The 20,287-nt window shown below is 49.6% G+C and overlaps 2 protein-coding genes across 7 annotated transcripts in view; one reads left to right on the top strand and one right to left on the bottom strand.

Moving 5' to 3' along the window:
* Window positions 1–20,287, bottom strand: part of LOC139048842 (BAI1-associated protein 3-like) — a 567,324-nt gene that overhangs the window by 343,860 nt on the left and 203,177 nt on the right. The gene's annotated exons all lie outside the window — the stretch shown is intronic.
* LOC139048491 (synaptosomal-associated protein 25-A-like) lies at window positions 1,347–19,718 on the top strand. The gene is made up of 3 exons (XM_070522895.1): window positions 1,347–1,644; window positions 5,933–6,295; window positions 19,381–19,718. Exons 1-3 carry the CDS (start codon window positions 1,357–1,359, stop codon window positions 19,504–19,506), a joined length of 777 nt encoding a protein of 258 aa, XP_070378996.1. The 5' UTR covers window positions 1,347–1,356; the 3' UTR covers window positions 19,507–19,718.

Below are 20,287 nucleotides of genomic sequence, written 5' to 3'. Positions count from 1 at the left end.
AACTGCCCAGCAGATGAACAAAAAGAGCCAGGAGACAAAGTTTTCAAGATGCACAATATGCATCACTCCCTGCAAGGCAATCTCTAAATGGAAACGTGCTGTGATTGCCAACGCGGAAACGCCACCCTTTGTAGGCTTGTTGAGCCACGGCCGCGGTGGATAGTTGAGCATCGACGGCCGTTTGCACGGCGAACACTCCAGACATTCGTGAAAGTGACTATAGGCAACTCGAGTCAGAGCCTTCCATTCATGACAGGAACGCCAGATCACACAGCCTAGCGAGCGGAAGAAGCAAAAATTGTAAAAACGCCATTCCCATTCGCCGCGACATCACCGATGGCTTATCACCAGGCAAAAGAGTCAGAGCTCGGGCGAAATGGGCAAGTACGCGTGCTCCAGCTGACTTGATATGCTTGTAATCGATAATGTAAGCACAAACTATCTCGAGCACGGCAAAGATCGGTGCGTAACATTAGGATGATCGACGAAGCGCTGCGGTGTACTTGTCACCTTTCATGTCATCTCATTTCCCTTGCAATCCCTAGTGGTCGGAGGCAGTGACACTGGAGTGATAAATGAGGGCATCGCAGCGCCCTCTAGCCCATGCAAGTTGCCTATAGGCACCTTGCTCTGAAGCTTTGCACAGCTGACAACAGTGCCAGAGCACACAGCCTAGCAAGCAAGTGGATGAATTGAAATTGGAAGGACTCGACTTCTATTTGCGATGATACTTTCAATCGCTTAACGCGAGACGAAAGTGTCCACGCTTGAACGCAGAAGCGCGAATACATCCAACATTGGACGTTTGGCCAGACAGGGGTAATCTCTAATTACCCCTGTCTAGTGCCAGCTGACACGATCCTCTGTGTTTCCTGATTTCATCCCACCACCCAGTTGGCTGCAATCACTGACTCAAACGGAAGCAGTCATAGGTGAGATAAGGAATTTGTAAAAAAGAGTAGTCAGCCATGCGTAGGACAGTTAACCGATGGTCTGTTAGAGTTACAGAATGATATGCAAGGCGAGGGAAGCGCATGCAGTCGATGAGCGCAGAGAACTAGGGGGTGTGCTGAAATTACTAAATTTACAGGTTTGGATCGCGTCAGCTGGCGCAAGACAGAGGTAATTGGAGATTGCCCCTGTCTTGAGCTTCCCTTCTTTTCGAACCCAATCGGCAACAGGTAATCGGCTGTCTGCCTTATAAGTAGCTGACTACTTTTTTACAAATTCCTTTATGTCACTTCTTAGTTCAAATTGCCTTTTGCCTTATCACCGTTTTCTTACTATCACGCGGTTCTTGGCCTGCACTCCAACAGTGGGTTTGGGCCATCTCTGGAAGAGATCACCATAATCATAATGGCGGACACGGAGACAGACGAACAGCGTTTTGTCAGGGAGCTTCGTCGTCTGCTCGACGAACCAGACGACGTCTCCCTGCAAGATCAAAAGCCACAGTATCGTATTCGTGACGATCCGTCGATCGCGGCCACCCGCAACCTTCTGCGAGCTTGCCAAGAGGCTCAGGGCATCGGACTTCGCACAGTCGCCGTGCTCGAGTCCCAGGGCGAGCAGCTGGACAACGTAGGCCGGGCGCTGGACAACCTCTCGGCCGACCTCGACAGCGCCGAGGGTCATCTCTCCCAGGTAAGTGGAAAATCGAGCAGAATCTTTCGGAGTGTGGTTTTGAAAGTTAAGTGGTATATAGAGGAGGAAAATTTACCACAGGAAAAGCAGAGGCGCCGGCTTGAACTAGCATGCTCAGTTCTGCTATTCTTCACAGAGGAATGGGGAAAGGGGACAAAATACAGTGAAGGACAATGACGGTGACAGGAAGAAGATATGCGTGCATACAATGGGCGATGTCTACAACATGGCGCTCATGACGTGCTTCCGCCTCGGCGCATGCAGTCTGCAAAAGCATAGCCTTCGAGATTTGCTTCTGTTATTCGCAGAGCAACCACCGCAGCGGCATGAATTTGGACAGAACCTGTAACCACGCTACACATTGGCTTTCATAAAGTGTCAAATCTTGTCCCGCACTTCGCAAATTGCCTACAGCAGGCTTTGCAGCTGTTTTTCTTCTTTTTTTCTGCTGGTTCACCAAACATTGCGCTCAAGATAGTGCTTTCCGAGAATGGCTGGCTTCCTCTGTCCGCCCGCGTAGAAGCCAGCGTCGTCCGCTGTGACACGTAGCGAGCAAAGTCGCGAAACACGTGTTGCAGAGTCCGAGACACTCGGCGGCGTTGACCCATAGAGTTTCTCACCATATTACCTAGAGAGAAATCTGGCGCTGCTGCGCTGTGGTACGCATGGGAATGCCGGCATATTGTGACTTCGGATTGGCATCGTTCTCGGAGAGCCAGGCAAGCACCATTCCGTCTGTCAAAATGATTAATTTTCTAGTAAAACAGCACGTTACAAGCTGCTTTAGCTTTATTATTACACAAAAGCATCTTTTGTTTAACTATGAGAGCTTGTTGCATGTACAATTATATGAAATGTAAAAGGTATCAGCGGGCCGCCAAAGTTGGAGGACAGACGACAAGATTCGCGCTCCCGTTGAAACATTTTGTCGTCTGTTCTTGCTTTCCTTCCCTTCGTCATGCATTGTAGGTCAGTAAAGATGCAATTTGCATGAATGGATACATTTTATGAAGATTTTACTTTAAGAACGTGTTATTTGTGTAGCCATATCCACGTTTTAGACGAAGCCTCTTACAACACCAGCCAACACAAGCCTCGCAGACACATATACCTTCATTCCCATGACGGCACAGCGCCCCTTAAGAAACTCCCATTGACGGTGGCGCCAGATTTCCCTCTAGGTGTTATAGCGAGAAACTCTATGCGTTCACCACTCGGGCAGTGCGCACGACCGATAAGATAGGCGCAGCGTCGAGCAGAGGTGGCATCCAGGCGAATCCGGTGAAGCGCACTTGCTTGACCTGACTTGACTGTAACTGAGTGGTATAACTTCCCGGTAAACCTTGCGAGATATAGGCTTATACAGGCATTTATTGGTGGGCTCGATTTGCTAACGCTAAGCGTCGAGTGGGAACTGCGACGTTTCTCTGCCTCCGCAAACAGGCATCGTTACAGACAACCTGTGGCGGCATATGTCGCTCGCTGGCTTCAGGATGGGCCTCTGGTCGTAAATAAGCAAACCGAGAAACGAAGGTTTGATACATTAAAGCTAGAGTGTGTTTCGGTCGTCACCCAGGCAGAAATCGGTGTAGTGGTGCGGAGTGTACAGCAGGTCCCGCCTTTTCCTCATGGGCGTGCGCAGATCCTTGCACTGCCACAATATGCTTTCTGTCGTCACAACAAACTCCATCGTGGCGACATCAGTGTACGTTGTAACCCCGATTCCCTGCTGACATTGCTACACCTATCCACACGTATCTACACCTATCGTAACGTTTGTCGTCACTGCAACCAGGAAGCTTTCGAAGAAAACTTCTTTCCGCATGTTCTGACGCTCGTAGACCTGTACCGCGTCGGCTATGTGCAGGTCTCATGCACAAAAGAACGCGGCGCTACAGGATGAGTGCCGTTAACAACTTTCTTTCCCGTTCTGTCATGTCGTCTAGTCCTATGGGTCGTCTCCATATTAGACCAAGACGAACCTGTACCAGCTAGAAAAAAAAAATAAAAGTACTATATACTCAAGCTGTTTTTGCGCTCAATGCTAAGTGTAGCAACGTTTTGCTGCCACCTTAGCACCGAACCGCGGCACTTTTTTCACTCCCTTTGTATCCCGCCCACTTCGCAGCTATCTTCTCGCCTGCAGCCTCGTCTCCTCAAAGGAGCCCATATTCACTCCGGCCCGCGATATGACCGCGCTTGACTCGCGAGCACCCTCCACAAAGTAGCGCTGCACTGCCTATCACGCTGACGAAGAAAGATGAGAGTCGTAAGTGCTTTGTGGGCGCCAAAGCAAAGCCGCCGGGGCCACAATGAAGAGCTGTGGGACGACGGGTCTCAGCCCCGAGGGGGGGCCGGAAAACGTGGCACGAACACTCGCCAGCAAAGAAGCGCCATTGCAGCTTTCTTTGATGTGTCCCTCGCATAAGTGCGCGAGTTGAGTGCGGAACAAAGAAAGAAAGAAAGAAAGAAAGAAAGAAAGAAAGAAAGAGAAAGAAAGAAAGAAAGAAAGAAAGAAAGAAAGAAAGAAAGAAAGAAAGAAAGAAAGAAAGAAACAAAGAAAGAAAGAAAGAAAGAAAGAAAGAGACGAAAACACGACGACGACACAGGGAGCAATTCGCGAGAGTATGGCTCTTTTAAAGAAGGGAATTGCGCTAAAAAAAAAGACACGGACGAGCAAGGACATGGACGGGGACTTCCTTTCATCCGCTTCGTTCCGCTTTCTTGTTGTTTTTTTTCGTTACATATGTAAGTGCAACGTGCGCTCAAAGTGCCGGCTCCGAGACAGGAACCTAATGCGGCAGCGGACGCAACAATCACGGTGCATAACGGGCTCTCGGCGTTGGACGCTTGGCTTTAATCTCCGTCCGTATACCTGCGTCAGTTCTCTGGGAACGCTTGACGCATCTCGTAGCGACTAATAAAAAACCGGGGACGCAATTGAAGGTAGCGTGTTCTCGTAATTCCTTCCCTCTGGGAAGGGAAAAATTAAAGAGGCTATGAACGGTACGTTTTTGCGCGCAAGTGGCGTGGTACTTAGCTCTGGCATCTTCGCTCTCGTAAGGCTAACGTTCGTAAAGGTCCACGTTGCCGTTTCTAACGACTAGACCGAAGCACTTGCGCTAAAGCACGTTAATTGTTTATTACGATAATTAAGACTGTGTAATTAAGACTGTGTAGCACTGCATGGGTTACTACGATACTTAGTATTAAACGCATACCAAAAAAAGAAAGGCTAAAAAGTACATTGCACACTTTCAGAAAACGGTACGCTGATAGAAGTGACAGAGCAACTAATGTTGGATACGTTACGCTGTAACCTCGAAAAATTACATTTGCACCTGTACTAAATGTTCCACTGTGTAAACGTGACAATGTTGCCGTCATTTTAGAAGCGCACACAGATATCGAAAATATGAACCTCTACTAAAAATTGCAACATCTTAAGTGCGACAAAACATAGTGACATGCGCGCTACTCCAGGGGTACATGTTGCTGAGGTAGTTGCCGCTTGCCTACCACATCGCAAGCAATGTGAAGCAAGATCTTGGTCGCAAAGAACAGTTTTCAAATGACAAAAATGAGGCGGCCAGAGAGACCTCTTTGGGGCTACTCTCGGATATGTACTCCAGTACATGCCTGGGAAATCACGGATTTTATTAGTGCTTACGCGGGACCTAATTGTTGCATGAAAATCCTTCACGTGTAAAAACACTTAAAAAATAAAATTACGGGGTTTTTTACGAGCCGAAACCATTTTCTAATTATGAGGCACGCCATAGTGGAGGACTGCGGAAATTTGGACCGCCTGGAGTTCTTTAACCTGCACATATATCTAGGTACACGGGTATTTTCGCATTTCACCCCCATCGAAATGTGTACAAAAACTTTACCGTCATAGTTCATTATTAATTAATAATTCAGTTGGCCCTCAGTCGCTAAATCAGCCAATCAATTAATCGCTTATTATGTCAGCCAGTCACTCACTGCCAAAATCAGTCAACTAATCATTCCGTTGGTAAATCAGTCCGCCAATAGATCAGTCAGTCGCTCATTGACACAGTCTACCAAATCATTACTTCAGTCAGTCCGTCGGTCAGTCGTTCAATCAATCAAGTAGTCGGTCAGTTGCTCATCCACGCGATCGGTCGACCAATCGCTTCACTCGGTATAGCCAGTCGCTCACTCACGCTGTCGAGCAATCATCCGGCCAGTCAATTCAGCCCGCCAGTTCAGCGAAGCAATCAACACCAAATCAATCGATCGATCGACCGTCTTTCTCTCCCAGATGAGAAGACCTCTGTTCGGCCTCTGTCCCTGGCGTTGCCGGTGGAAAAAGAAGAAAGCCAAGAAACAGGACAAGGCGCAGCCGCCACCGCCGCGGGACCAACGAACCTCCGAAACGCGAAAGCTCCGGGCCAAGTCAACGAACGAGGAGGAACCGGCCCCCGAACCCACCGGCTCCGCGACCGCCCGTTTCAGCACCACCGCGGGCGCCAGCTCGGGCGCCATCGCAGCGGAGGAGCGCGGTGAATCTGGGGAGGCGTCGGGCCAACATCACGCCGTCGACGAGACTAGCCAGCGGCGTCAGCGTCCAAGCGATGCCGACGAACTCAGCACCACTCTCACCAGTCTCAAGGGCATCGCGCAGGCACGTGCTTTCCCTCCCCCCCCCCCCACTTATCCCCGTTCCCCAACTTCTCCGCCTAACGCTGACGAGTGGCTTCGCTTTTTCCCTCAAGGGCGTCGGGAATTGACCTGTCAGCCGAGCAGCTACACAGCTCGATGCGATTAACAGCGGTGTGTATGGCCGTCTTGGGGCCGAGAGCTGTCAATACGCGTGGCGATAGAGTAGCATCCCAACAGAGTAACACCGCTTAATGAAACAAAGAAAGGGAAAAAAAGAAAAGGCAGACTCAACTACTGCTGACATCGGCGTAATGCGAAGCATTCTTCGTGTGATTGGCGCATGACCCATGTATGTCTCTATAGGAAGTGTGGTTTTCGAGGAATAAGTACCAGCATCGGAGAGCGGCACGTTTTAGGAAGAAACGATTTTCATTTGCACTGAAATACGCACAGACTAGCTGTTACATACGCATATTTGCATGCAGCGCATCGTACAAATGTAATTTGTTTAAGTTTTCAGCGGTGATCTGTAGTGTCCTGTTTCAACTCGTGTTGTTTCTGACGCGGCGGTTTCTACTGGCGTAACTGTGGATCTCGACGCAGTGCTTTGCCCCACAATAAAGGGTGTGTCTCTTGCCGAAGCGTGCATCATGGCGTTCGACGTTAAAGGCCAGACACGTACGAAAAAAGTACCTCGAACCCGGCAGGAAAGCTTCCCTTTGAACAACTGTTCATGTGAACGCAAGGGGTCCTACGGACAGGCCCGTTAATAGTACCGCTTTGAAGCATCGAACTCGTGCCTGAGTGGTAGCGTCTCGGTCTCACCCTCCGGAGACCCTGGTTCGATTCCCACCAAGCCCATCTTGCAAGTTGTTTTTTATTCATGAAGTGCCTGCTGGAATTTATCGCTCACGGCCGACGACATCGGCTTTTCTGCGACACGAGCTCCTTAACGCTGTCGCGTTAATAGGCGACAGCGCGAGCCATATTTACGGTGCACTCTACGACACGACGTTCAGCGTGTACTTGAGAGGAAGCTTCAGCTCGAGTGCTCCTATCTACATACATGTAAAAAGAGAATTCGTTTTAATCGACAACCACTGCACCAAATTTGACAAGGTTTGTTGCATTTAAAAGAAAAACTTAAACTCTAGTGACTGTTGGTTTGGGATTTTTGATTTATGTCGTTAATTTTTTTGTTAAAAATTCACAAAAATCAAACATTTTCAAAAAATGAAACTATCAAGTTTACAACTTTGTAACTCAGCAGCAAGAATTGATAATGCAATCCCGTGAATTGCATTTAATAGTACATCTAAAGCGGACAAAATTGATATGTTACACATGAATCTCAATAATTTTTTTAATATGCGACTACAGCTTTTGCAGAACTCCTGTAAGCAACGTAACAAATTCACGTAAGATACAAAATGATGTATCGAATTTGTCCGCTTTCAACGATCTAATGGATTCCGTTTACAGAATCGCGATATCTGTTTTCATGCAGAGCTATGAATCTGTAAACTTCATGCTTCTATTTTTTTCAAACCTTCAAATTTTTGAAAATCTTTTCAACAAAATTCAGGACCTAAATCAATATTCCGCTACCAACAGTCACTAGAATTTAGCTTTCTCTCTCAAATGCAACAAATCTCATTAAAATCGGTCCAGGGGTTATTTCAGAAAACCGTTTCTGCGTTTTACGTGCATTTGAATAGGCCGCGTCGGAGTTGGGCCCGAGCTAAAACTTCCTTTTAACACCAAAGGGTTACCTTCAAAATTTACTGGAGGGAATTCCGGAGTTTGCGTTGTGCTGCAGCCCCAATTTTGTGGCCGTTGAGCCAGCACGAGAACGATGGCTAGTCTATGAATTTGGCACAAGCTTCGTCATTGTGGCTTCAAACGACTTCGTCACTTGGTAAAGTGATCTTTCAATAAGCGTGACAGCGCTCTATAGATGCAAGTATTTGAAGTGATTGCGCGCAGGTGGAGAATCTTATCGCTTTTATGCGTTCGAAAAATCTCGATTGCTTCGAAATTTAAGAAAGGTTAACCGTATAATAACTAACGCCACAGAAACGTCTGAGGCCACAAGCGTGAAGATTAGGCAAATATGTACACTATCCATTATTGCCGGGCTCGCTGAACGACCACGGCACCAGAAATCCCTCTATCACTTTTTTTTTTGCTGTCGACAACTGCATGGCCTCAGAGATGTCATCGCCTGGCCGCTGTGACCTCTGAGGCTACGCACTTCACAGGGCTCCAACGCACAAACTTTAATCACGCGTCAAAACCTTATTCCACGTGTCAGGGCCGCGTGGTGTAAGAGTTGGGGCCGTGCACGTCAAAAGGGCTAGCTGGTCCATGCCGCCGTCCGACGCATCTACGCTAAGGACGTTGTTGCAGAGAGGAACATGCTCTCATCGAGAACGAGGAGCACTGGGTTCAGTTACAATATCTACATAAAGAGCGGAGAGCTTTACGTCTCATCAGTCAAACATATGACGGACTGAATCGAAGCACGCTAAGGAGCGGAAAAAAACTGCTTAAGCTCCCCCTGTCCTCCCTAGATCCCTAGATTGGGGATCTATGGAGGACAGGTGATTTCCCTAGGCCAGGGAAATCTGCCACCCAGCCTTCGTCCAATCGGAGCGTCCAAAGTCGTCAAAAGGACCCGCATTGAAGGGGAGGGTTCACACTCTCACTCCCGCACCTTTGTTTCACTGAACACACAGAAAATGAGGGGAGCTTCGCCGAAACGGGTTGCCACGCTTGACTCAAGCTGGCGCGTCTTGGTTCCTTGGATGGCCCAGCCGTTACCAGGAGAGTCTGTCAAACGGCCGTGAACGTCGCAGAACACCCTCTTCCAGGAGTTTCTTGCTCCCATCGTCGGTGACGGCGACAGCGAACCAACAAACAACAATCGATGCACCAGGCGTGTCTCGCCTTGCCGGCGCCGCAGGTTTGTCCGAGGGGGACGCATTATTAGCTTCACGAAGCGATTCGTCGTAGCGGTGCAGGAGAGGCTAGAAGGCCACTTCTCCCTACGGCCGATCGTAACGGTGCCACGCAATCCGGTGATCAGTGCTGCGCAAGCGGTTATTGGGCGATACGAAACTGAGGCCCCCGACCCGCGCTTCGTGTGGATTTCGTGCTTTATGCAGAAAACGTCGGTAGCTCGCTTTGGTCCAGCGCAACTAGTACATCCGCGAACGCATCGAAAGAACAACACACGACATACAGTCGCCGCACGTCTCACTACGACAAAGACTTTTCGTAATGTCGCACTAGCAAGGCGCAAATCTCAACACTCGATCGGCCGGTCGATGCTATTTGCGCAACAGAAATGCCACACCACCCCAACCTCTATTGGCGCCGACTGCTGAGACTGATATACAAGCTTCCGGGATTTATGGGCACAGACACAGAATCGCGACTATCGATGCTTTCGGTAATCCTGACAGCATACGGCTCACCCACAGCCTAATGTAGGTCACCGCAGAAACAGTTGTAGGTCACGCACACATCTCCGGTCACCACTCTCTCGCAGGATTGTAACTGCAGCGCACTATACACCCTAAATGTTATCTTATCACATCACTCCATCTAATCATCTGCGGCTCTCAGTGGCACGTTGCCGTTCCAGTTATGTGGCACCCCGTTCTGTCACCCTCTAACAGATCTCTTCTGCGCGTTACCTATATGCGTCCCGCTCAAACACAAAGCTTCGGTTAAAGCGATAATTCTGCGGCATTATTCAGTAACCGGTTTCCTTGCTGTTTAGCCGCCCTCGATAGAACCAGCGTTCGTGTACGTGGTCTGTAGTGCACGTCTTCGAGTACACGTGGTTCGCCGTGTCTGAACGATTCCCAGTAGGGTCTTAGGGGGAGTCAAGAAACGCTTGCTTTGCGCGCTGTTCGCGGTGTCGGTGTAAAGCCGTCGAATTGAAGAAGCATCTAACGGGGGTGGTAAAGCTCATTTCTTAGTTTAGCTTATAACGCACTGGAGGTTTGCCGGCTGAAGGAAGCTTAGAACACTGAAGGAAGAGGTTAACATGTTCAGGTGTAACGTTGATGCGAGACGCTTTAACATTCGGCTCGCCATGTACACGATGATAAAGAAAGTACACCATAGAACCGAGCCCGAGCCCATTCCTGCTAAGAATTAATTTAAGCAATCTATCGGAATAGTATACACTTCATTGCTCACTTTGCCATCTTGGAGACTTGTCCTCTTGATTACTACTGTGTTTTGTCTATTGACAAAAGACTGTAGGCACTATGATCCTGTACATTGTCTAAAGAGGAAAGTCGTGAACGAGATGACCAAGGCGATAAAGCAGAACCCACGTTTCCGCACTTGTTTTTTATTCATTTTTCCGGTCTGCTTACTGCCTATAGACTCTGTTGGCCAGTTTTCTTATTGTAGCCTAGCGTTTTCGGCTACTTAATGTATTGAACTGTGTAAAGAAAATAATTAACAAGCCAGCATTGCAGTACATATACTTCTGAATACACTATTCGCAGAACTTTCCGTAGGCATTAGTCAAACGAAGAGGGTCTCATTCTGCATATGTAGACGGCTTTTTTTTATCTACGTTAGTCAGTGTCAGTAAGTACATGTTGCGTTAACAAACTTCATATAAATTCGATCGCCTGGACTTCTTTTACGTGCGTCTGCACAGAACTAAATGGACGCTTTTCTTGGAATCCCGGTCACGTCAGAGTTCAGAGGCCGCGAGCGGGAATCGAAACCGCGAGCTCAGAAGGCATTCTCGGCCAGTGCGGCAGGTCACGGGTTCTATTTGACAAATGTTCCGAAAAATACTCAACGTAAGTTCACCTACACGGTGAACTACTTACAAATCGAGAACAAAAAATTAATAAATTATGGGGTTTTACGTGCCAAAACCCCTTTCTGATTATGAGGCAAGCCGTAGTGAAGGACTCCGGAAATTTCGATCACCTGTGGTTCTTTAACGTGCCCCCAAATCTAAGTACACGGGTGTTTCCGCATTTCGCCTCCACCGAAATGCGGCCGCCGTGTCCGGGATTCGATCCCGCGACCTCGTGCTCAGCATCCCAACACCATAGCCGCTGAGCAACTACGGCGGGTAAATCGAGAACAAGAAGAGTAAGAACATGAAGAAAAAGAACAACAACAAGAAACAGACCAAGAACAACGTGAACCAGGACCACAAGGGCAAGAACAACAAGAATAAGGACGAGAAGACGACTTCGGAAAGACCAGAAAAAACAACGGCGGACTTCATGTCGGCGCCTTCGCCAGCGGAGGATGTCGCTCGTCCTACAGGGTTTTTTTCCAGTGGGCTTTAGGCAACTCCGCGTCCACTCCACGTCGATGTTTCCACTTCCCTTCCCGCGCCGTTTCTGTCTTTTGCGTAACGTGGAACCGACTTCGCCAATTAGTTCATTAACACGCGGAGACGCGCAGATCTCTCCTACCTTTAAGGGCAGCCTTCGGAATGAGCGCCCCGCACTTCTGCACACGGCACGACCATCTTGTTACACCCACTGGGCAGGAGGCTGCGTTTTCCCTTGCCCAGTTCCTACTTCGGGCCATGCCCCGCTGGCGAGCCATTTGCATAATTAGACACGTCCAGGGCAAGCGATGCGCGCGATGGCTACTTCGCCCAGAATCACGGGCACGTCCGTCGTGGCACGTCGGACTCCGACGGGACCTGTTTAGTGTTGCCGCTCCGGTGTACCAAAATTAGGCTGCGCTACATATGTATAATAACGCGACGATGACGAATTTCTGGTTCTGGGGCTATATACGGGGCAGGAACGTTACAAAAGCGCCAGAACCGTCGACGTGACTATGTATGTCTGCATGTGGGCTAAAAATATTTTTAAGCAAAGTATTAGAGACAGCACTATCGTACGGATATTGGCAGAGGAGATCGTGAGGCGCGTACAATCGGTCTCCGTGGTGTCCTGGACAATAGTCGAGGTTATACGTGACTCAATGAACCCGATGGCCGTAAACGCACCCTTGAAATTAATGTGAGCAGGCGCTACAGATTTTGCACTGTTGCGTGCAGCGCAGATGTTTTGTCAGAAGACAGCGTTTCCGTTTTCAAAGATGTCAAATTACATGATCTACATGTAAATTGCAAGTATAGGTGACATCAATGTAAGGGTCAAAGAGAGTTCACCTCAAACGAGTGTCTATTTGGAAAACACCGACATTCCCCAACTCTACCTTTCAGTTGCTCAAATGTTCTGTATCAAGTGACATATATATATATACATGTATAACATATATGACATGTATAAACGTGCGCGCGACACATCAAGCGAAGCCATTTGTCATCGTCGCTGTCAGGTGCTATTTAGACGCCGCACTCAGTGTTTTGTTGGAACTACAGTAGTGGCACTGGCGCGTTCGTGGAATACGCGCAGGTTGTTCATGCTCATCCGGGGTCTTGTGTAGCGTGTGTGTGTTTTCTCATACACTCGTCGTGTAAAGTTCGGATGCGATGACACCGGAACTGCCGGTGCCTAACTCGTTGCTTCATCGCCATTTTATCCTCCTAGTCTACTCTCTCCTGCCTTGCCCTTTCCCATTTGTCGCTGTGTGCAGAGGCAGGTCGGAGGAGAAACGTTCCATCCCCCCAGTCTACTCTCTCCTGCCTTGCCCTTTCCCATTTGTCGCAGTGTGGAGAGGCAGGTCGGAGGAGAAACGTTCCATCCGGCCAGCCTACTCTCTCCAGCCTTGCCCTTTCCCATTTGTCGCAGTGTGGAGAGGAGGAGAAACGTTCCATCCGGCCAGTCTCGCCGCCTTTCCCCTCATTGAACTTTCGCTCCGTCTTCCTTTTTTTCTTTTTCCTAATCTCTCTCGCTTTTTCTTTTCCCTCTCTGTCTGCCCACATCTCTTTCGTTCTTTCTTCATTTCGCAATGCCCCGCTCTCTCTCTCTCGCTCTCTCTTTCTCTCACCTTATCGCCGTTTTCCCAGCACTATAACCCTACAGGGTTACACGCTGCGCCTGCCACGATGCGATACCTATGCCCCCGCGAGGTACAATGTTGTACAAGACGACGGCCAATATTTTTTTAACCTCGCACGTTGCTTCTCTGCTTTCCCCGTCGTCATCGCCGCACACTTTTTCGTCCTCAATGTCTACACCGCGGACGGAACACGTGTGGCAAACGTTCGAAGCGTTGCGCGCCATGCCGCCCGCGGGCTGACGCCCCGCCTCGTAAAGCACCACGGAGGCGGGAAATATATCGCGCGCTAAGCGTCGTTGTTGGAGCGTGCGGCAGGAGCGGCGGCAGTTCTTTTTAGGCTAAGCGCGTACGGCGGGCAGGACCGGGCCCGCCCGCGGGGAGAAAGCTCTCCGCTAATTAATTTAGGTCGGCGCCGGTTGCTCTGACAAGGTTCGTTATGACACCGGCCACCGCAACGCGAGCGACGGGACCGACATTTCGAGGGGGAGAGGGGAAGAGACGGGATCACAAAGGGCGATGACGGCGCGGTGGGGGAGCGTATACGCTGCGGACGAAACGGGAAAGAGGGAGAGAGGAGGGGAAGTTAGGGAGGAGGGGCCGGAGATTGGTGGGGACGCGTGGCTGGACAACGAGAAATTAAGCGGGCGGAATGTGAAGACGGGATATAGTGCTAGGCCTTCTTTTCTCTGATCTTTTTTTGTTTAGTTCGTTCCAGCGCGACAGCACTCACAAGCTCTAAGCTGCGTTTGCTGTGTTCGCTCATCCGTCCGTCCGTCTTCCCTACCCGTTACGCCGCTGTCGGTGACGTCACTTCCTCTCTCAGTTTCATCCTCGCTACATGGCGATAAAAAAACAAAAACTTGAAAGCCAGCGCCACTGCGCATATAACAATGCCACCGCAGCCCTCGCGCCACATTATCATCATCAGCATCGGGAGCTGTGGTGCAAGTTTTTGCTGCGCACGGAGCCTCTCACCTATAGCCAAATCGCCAGACTCGTGAGAGTGGCTCGCGTTTGTGAGCTTATTTCGGATGCCACACTGGTGAGAACTGTAGCAGAATTTTCGGCGCATCAGAATCGAGAAGTCGTCATTGAGATGACGGCGGCGTCCACTCTGATGAAAAGCTATTGCTGTCCCATTATATGTGGGAGCCAAAATGATATTTGACTTCAGCGTTCCTTTCTTTCTTTTTTTTTCGCTGCAGTTAACAGCACATCTAAGCTAGGAAATTGCCCCCAACGTGTCCGTTCGTTCCCCACAATCTGCGTCACCGCGCCGATGCTTGTGATCTTAGAACTACGCTTTCTGTATATAGGCGGAGGAGGTGCCTTCCACCGTGGGCCCGCCCGCAGACCAAGTCGCAAAGAACGGAAAGAGATCCACCACGAGGAGTGCAAGTTAGCGGTAAACATCGGAGGAGGTAGATGCGTACTCTTCGAAAACGCCAGGCAGGAGATGGTGTAGTCGCAGAATGCAGGACAGAAGCGACCGTAATTAGGCCTAGAAAATAGTCCGAACGTGTCAATTCAGAAGGCAGCCTTATTGTTTGACAGAACTTCTTGCACTCTGTGAATGAGGCACTTTCAACTGTTAGCGGGTGTAGTCAGCAGAGCTATGGCGAGCTTCAGACTCCTGTTTGTAGCAAGTGAGTTATAGGAAGCAAACGGCCAATGACGTTTGGGCACTTCCTTGTGTCACCCGTGTAGTTTCGGCCAACACCTCATAGAAACCAGGACGCCTGTGATTTCTGTCCGTGACCCGATCAATGAGAAAGTCTATGCTGTAAATGAAAAATAAATAACTTTCTTTTGTAGAAACGTGATTGCGCAATCATGAGCCTCGCACCCCAATCGATTTTATACATGCCCCGGGCTTTTCTTTACTACGTCACAGCTCAAAGTACGGAGTTCTTCCGTCATCTCGGAGATGTTACTTTTGCGCGAAGCCCACTGCCGTGACGTCACGCAAGTGTGCCGCCGCACCACATACTCGAAAAGGGCGTCATCAAGCATCCGGCATTACTAGAGGATATATGGGTGCCGTGTTAAACAAGCACTGTTCGGCTAGCTCGACACCAAAGCCACACTGTTAATGCCCTAAGGACGTCGCCTAACCGCGACAGCGGGCGCGTAAATGAGTGACGTCATCGACATTCTATTCACGTCTCGCACTCTGGCTATGCTTCTCAACAGCATCATTTGAGCATACAGCCGCCATATATAGCGTACTTCTAACGCAGCGCCAAAACTCTACCCTGTAGTCAGTGTGAACCTAGCAATGCGATTGCAACCTAGGAATGCAACCTAGGAATGCAGTTGGGCAATGCACCATTGCCCAACTGGTAGAGAACTTGTATAGAGGCGGCAACCAATCACGCTCACTCATTTTCTTGACGCCACGGCGGAGGCAAATATGTTTCCATATCGGCGCCTCTTGGGGTTCAGGTTTGTCAGAACTGGATGCGCACAAAGGCGGTGTCATGCGTCTTCGCGGCTGGAGCTGCTGCGGCTGAATTCTCAAGCGGTCAGCGACAGGCTAAGTTATTTGGAACCCGCGGGCAGTGATGACGTCATCGCGCGACCTCACATTCGTTGCATATGCACTTTCTATACTGCGGCGACGTTTCCGACGGAGCGGGACCTGAAATCTGGGCCCCCATTCCGGTGAAACGGCCGCGCGCTTGTATTTGCAAATCCAGTAGTTCGGCGTACGCGAGGGAAGTGTCGGGCGTACGAGTTGGCACGCGCCGTTATCGCCATTGCACTCAGGTCGCCGGGGCAGGGAGTTCGTCAACGTCCCGCGGGGATGAAATAACAAATGGACAACTCAGAAATGAGGCCTCTGGGAGGGAGGGAGGTAGGGAGGGAGGGAGGGAGGGAGGTAGGGAGGGAGGGAGGGAGGTAGAGTGGGCAGAACGCTACGCGCCAGAAGCCGAGAGAGTGCGAGAGAGTGGCATGGGGAGTGTGATGGCGGGGCAATAGCAGAGATGGGGCAAATGGAGAGGGAGGACAGAAGGAGAGGGGGAGGACCTTCTTGCTCCGCGCACGGCTATACGGAGGCGACGAGCGATGTGATAACGAGCTTCGCGAAAACCGCAGGACTTGAGCTCCAGTGGACAAGGCCTGATGATGGCGGTAGCGCCGAGCGTGGGGGCGACTCATTAGGCCACCAGAGCGAACTCTGCAAAACCGCCACCCCTCTGAACCAAGAGAATACATATATATATATATATATATATATATATATATATATATATATATATATATATATATATATATATATATTCTGAGAGCGCGCGGGAAAGGAGAAGCGTGTTCGCAAAAGACAGGAAAGGGGAGGGTTGAGATATGAAGAGGGGGAAAGACAGCGGGCACGTCTTCATCGTTCTTCGCAGTACTCTGCAAACTCTGCAGTACACGGTTGTCGTCTGGTAGCGCGAGATCGCGATGAGTGAGCACGATAACATACGATATTTCCAGACCTCCTCTATGCTGAATGCGAATAAGGCGCCGCTGCCACCTCTCCCTCTCTGCTCCTCCTGTTCCGCCCTCTAGTGGGTTGAAACCCAATTAGTTTTTTAACCGCACGCGCGGTGAGCAGCAGGTGCGCCTCTCCTAACGACCTGACGGGAGTCTGGCGGTGGGGGAGAGATTGGGGAGGAGTGGGGGAAGGCACCCTCTCCCCGCTGACCCTTTCTCGTGCGAAGTATGGTGGGCGAGCACGAACGCAACGCTAAACGAGAGAGAGAGATTGAGAGAGAGAGGGAGGGAGGGAGAGAGAGAGAGAGAGAGTCGTCGACTCGTGGGGCGGCACACTGGAAAGGCTCCGCGCGATCGTTGTGGTAGTGGTGCGCCTTAACTCACATATAACGCCCACCTGTCTGGGAATAGGTGAGGAACTTCCGGTAAAGTTAATTTGAATCTGCCGCAAATATTCCGTAAATACTCTCCGTAAAAATCTGCCGTAAAAATCCTCGAAAGGCAACTTTTCCAGGTGTGATGTAGGGAGAGTTGGGTTATGCAAAGTTGGTGGTGGTGAAAACTTTATTGAAAATGCCCGGCGATTTGGGTGGGGTGGGGCCATAAGCACCCCAGCCTAGGTGACGGCCTCGAGTCCTTGGACCCGGGCGGCTTCCTCGGCGTGCCGGACGGCCCACAGTTGATCGGCGAGGTCGTGGCTGAGCAGGGCCGCCTCCCAACGCGCCCCTCGGTTCGAGACTGCCATTTCTATCCCGTTCGTCGGAGTCTCCTGCTGCTGGCTACCGGCGCATGCCCACAGCATGTGCTGCAGCGTCCCTCTGGCTCCGCACGCTTTACAGTCGTCGGACGGATATATGTCGGGGTAGCAGAGGTGAAGGATCACCGGGTTAGGATATGTGTGTGTCTGCAATTGCCTCCAGGCAACCGCCTGTTTCTTGTTTAGGTTGGCGTGCGGTGGTGGGTATTTACATCTGTTCAATCTGTAGTGTTGCGTGATGTCTCTGAAAGTGGTCATGCGATCCCCCCACGTCCACTCCTGCATCGCTCTCGCGGTGGGCGAGTTCATTTTTTTTTTTTCGTCTGACGTCCAAAAACTAGCCGCCAGAACAGGTTCGCCCATTGGTAACTGGGCAATTCAGAAATACAGCTTCGGATCGCCACCGCAGAGCTACTACCCCAAGTAAACTTGCAGAGCCTTAGAGGGTAATTTCGAATAATAAGTCGACCAATGAAGAATAATGCTAAAGAGATGAGTTCGTTCTTCAGTGGCTGACGTATTGGCGCTCCGCCTTTGCCTTATAATGACAACGAACATCCCCCGCGGTCACAGTGTCTCTGTTTATGCACTTCACAAGCTCTTGAAGGAGCCGATTGTAATGGGGGAGAAGGGAGGGTTAACAGAAAGGTTTCGTTATTTTGATGCGCTATCAACGTTGCTCGGTGCGATGGACATATTCACCGTTCAACAGGGTTTACTCCCTCGAAAGAAACTTGGAGCGCAGTAAGGACGTGGGACGAAGAAATAGACTTCTTTTCCTTTATCTGAGTCACTTCCTTCGTCTTTCGTTTTTACTGCACTGGTGGCCTGGCTGGTACCAGGCCACCAGAACATGAAGTACCAACCAGCCCAACTTTCAATCCTAAAGTTTACTTTGGCGGACGGACAGACGGAAACAGATTGATTGATTGATTGATTGATTGATTGATTGATTGATTGATTGATTGATTGATTGATTGATTGATTGATTGATTGATCAAAGCTCAATACATTAGCCTTTTTTCAATCCGCCCCAGTCGGAATGCGCAGCGGCGACTGGAAATCGAACCTGCCACGTTTCCTTCAGCTCCGGGGCGCCTTAGCTATTTAGCCCCCGATACGCGTAGTGTCATTTCAGCCCTCTGGCTCTCACCCATCTTCGCATCCACACTCATATGTCTGAATGGTGCCCCATCGCGACTGGTGGCATGAAATTAAAATCCGGTTTGGATCTGAGATGAGAGAGCCTTGCCTTTGCCGCGAAGATATGTACATTGTGCATATATATATATATATATATATATATATATATATATATATATATATATATATATATATATATATATATATATATATATGTTTATGAAGAGAAGCTGAGATGTCGGCTTGCATCGATATTACGACTAGCTGCACAGCAATGGGGCGTGGCGGCGGGAGTACAACGAGAACTTGAGAAAAATGGCGAATATCATAACCGGAATCGTTGTTTTGTACGAGCGTACCAACGATGAAGGTGTTTTTCAAAAAAATATCCAAGCCAGACGACTCTCTCCGTAGCAATTTGACAAAATAATCCGGCATACCCTGCCAGTCTCGAGGGTCTCACACGAAATCCCCAAACGCACCTTTTCGAACGTAGCTCGATTGTTAGAAATTACACGAACGTTCGGCCAATGACTGTCTTTACGTTGCGTAAACGCGCGCAAATGCTTGCACAACCCCATGTTCTACATTCTCGTTTAGAAAGCGCTCTTTGCAGTACAAGGTAGCATAATCTCGGTGCCGATAACGTTATGAGATCTTAAAATTAAAAAAACGTCAACAAAACGATAGTAAACAAGAAAGCTTTTGTTTCTTTTCTTTTTTTTAATCGTCGTGCTTGTCCACCACTGCAGGAGATGGGCCAGCAGCTGAGCACCCAGAACGAGCAGGTTGACGAGCTCACCGCCAGAGCCGCTTCCAGCGAGGAGCGAATCCGCCAAGCCAGCCAGCAAGCCGACAAGATCCTGCGCGACGAGTAGCGCCCTCTCGCGCCTCTAGGCGTGGAATCTGTGACGTCACGCAGCTGGTTTAACGACGCCGCGAGGTGCAGTTTCTGCACGTGCGAATAGTCTGTCACCTTCCAGATTGCACGTGTATTATTCCAACCCGTTTCCGCAGCGTTCAGTGTGGTGGGCAGTTACTTTTTTTACTTGAGCAGAGTGCGCTGCAGTAAAAAAGAAAGCCGTTTAGAGGTCTGGCAATTCATTTATCCGACTGACAACAGATTGCGGTGTAGCGTTGCTCAATTATTTCGTTGCTACGTTCTGTTGAATCTCAACTGCCCAATAGAAACGTACCTCAGTCCTCAGTCTCTCAATGCATCGCGAATAAGAGGGACCACTGCGGTAATGCCTCGCGATTAGTCGCGTAAATTTTCGGAAAGTGCTACAATAGCTTTTTCGTATCTTGCAGTTGGGCATTTACTTGGCCTTTCATCACGTCACGTGTCATCTCGCTGAGGCTAAAACTTAGGTCGAGCACTGATCACCACGGAGTTTCCAACAAAAATTGAAAGCAGGGAGTCCGGCGCTGCGATATCTGGAAACGATGGATATATCACACGGATTCGTCTAATCTTCGTACTTGTGCCTTTCGAACGTTCTTGTTGCGTAATTCAACCCACTTCGTCTTCAACATCACGCTGTTTAAATTTCCAACCCATCGTAGACTGCAATGCCAGCAAGGCAACAAGTTTCTGGAGACCCGCTTAAACGCTGCGAATGGCTGCGCGAGTTTATAAACGTGACCTCTTGTTGGAAA

Source organism: Dermacentor albipictus, chromosome 8, assembly GCF_038994185.2.
Source record: "Dermacentor albipictus isolate Rhodes 1998 colony chromosome 8, USDA_Dalb.pri_finalv2, whole genome shotgun sequence".
In the NCBI taxonomy this organism is placed as follows: domain Eukaryota; kingdom Metazoa; phylum Arthropoda; class Arachnida; order Ixodida; family Ixodidae; genus Dermacentor; species Dermacentor albipictus.
This window is presented reverse-complemented; position numbering and strand designations above follow the sequence as displayed.

What these genes read in the sequence shown, in the direction of transcription:
- LOC139048491 (XM_070522895.1), top strand. Translation starts at nt 1,357, where the DNA reads ATGGCGGACACGGAGACAGACGAACAGCGTTTTGTCAGGGAGCTTCGT. An exon ending in CCGAGGGTCATCTCTCCCAG is followed by an intron (nt 1,645 to 5,932) that starts GTAAGTGGAAAA and finishes TTTCTCTCCCAG; the next exon opens with ATGAGAAGACCTCTGTTCGG. An exon ending in GTCTCAAGGGCATCGCGCAG is followed by an intron (nt 6,296 to 19,380) that starts GCACGTGCTTTC and finishes CCACCACTGCAG; the next exon opens with GAGATGGGCCAGCAGCTGAG.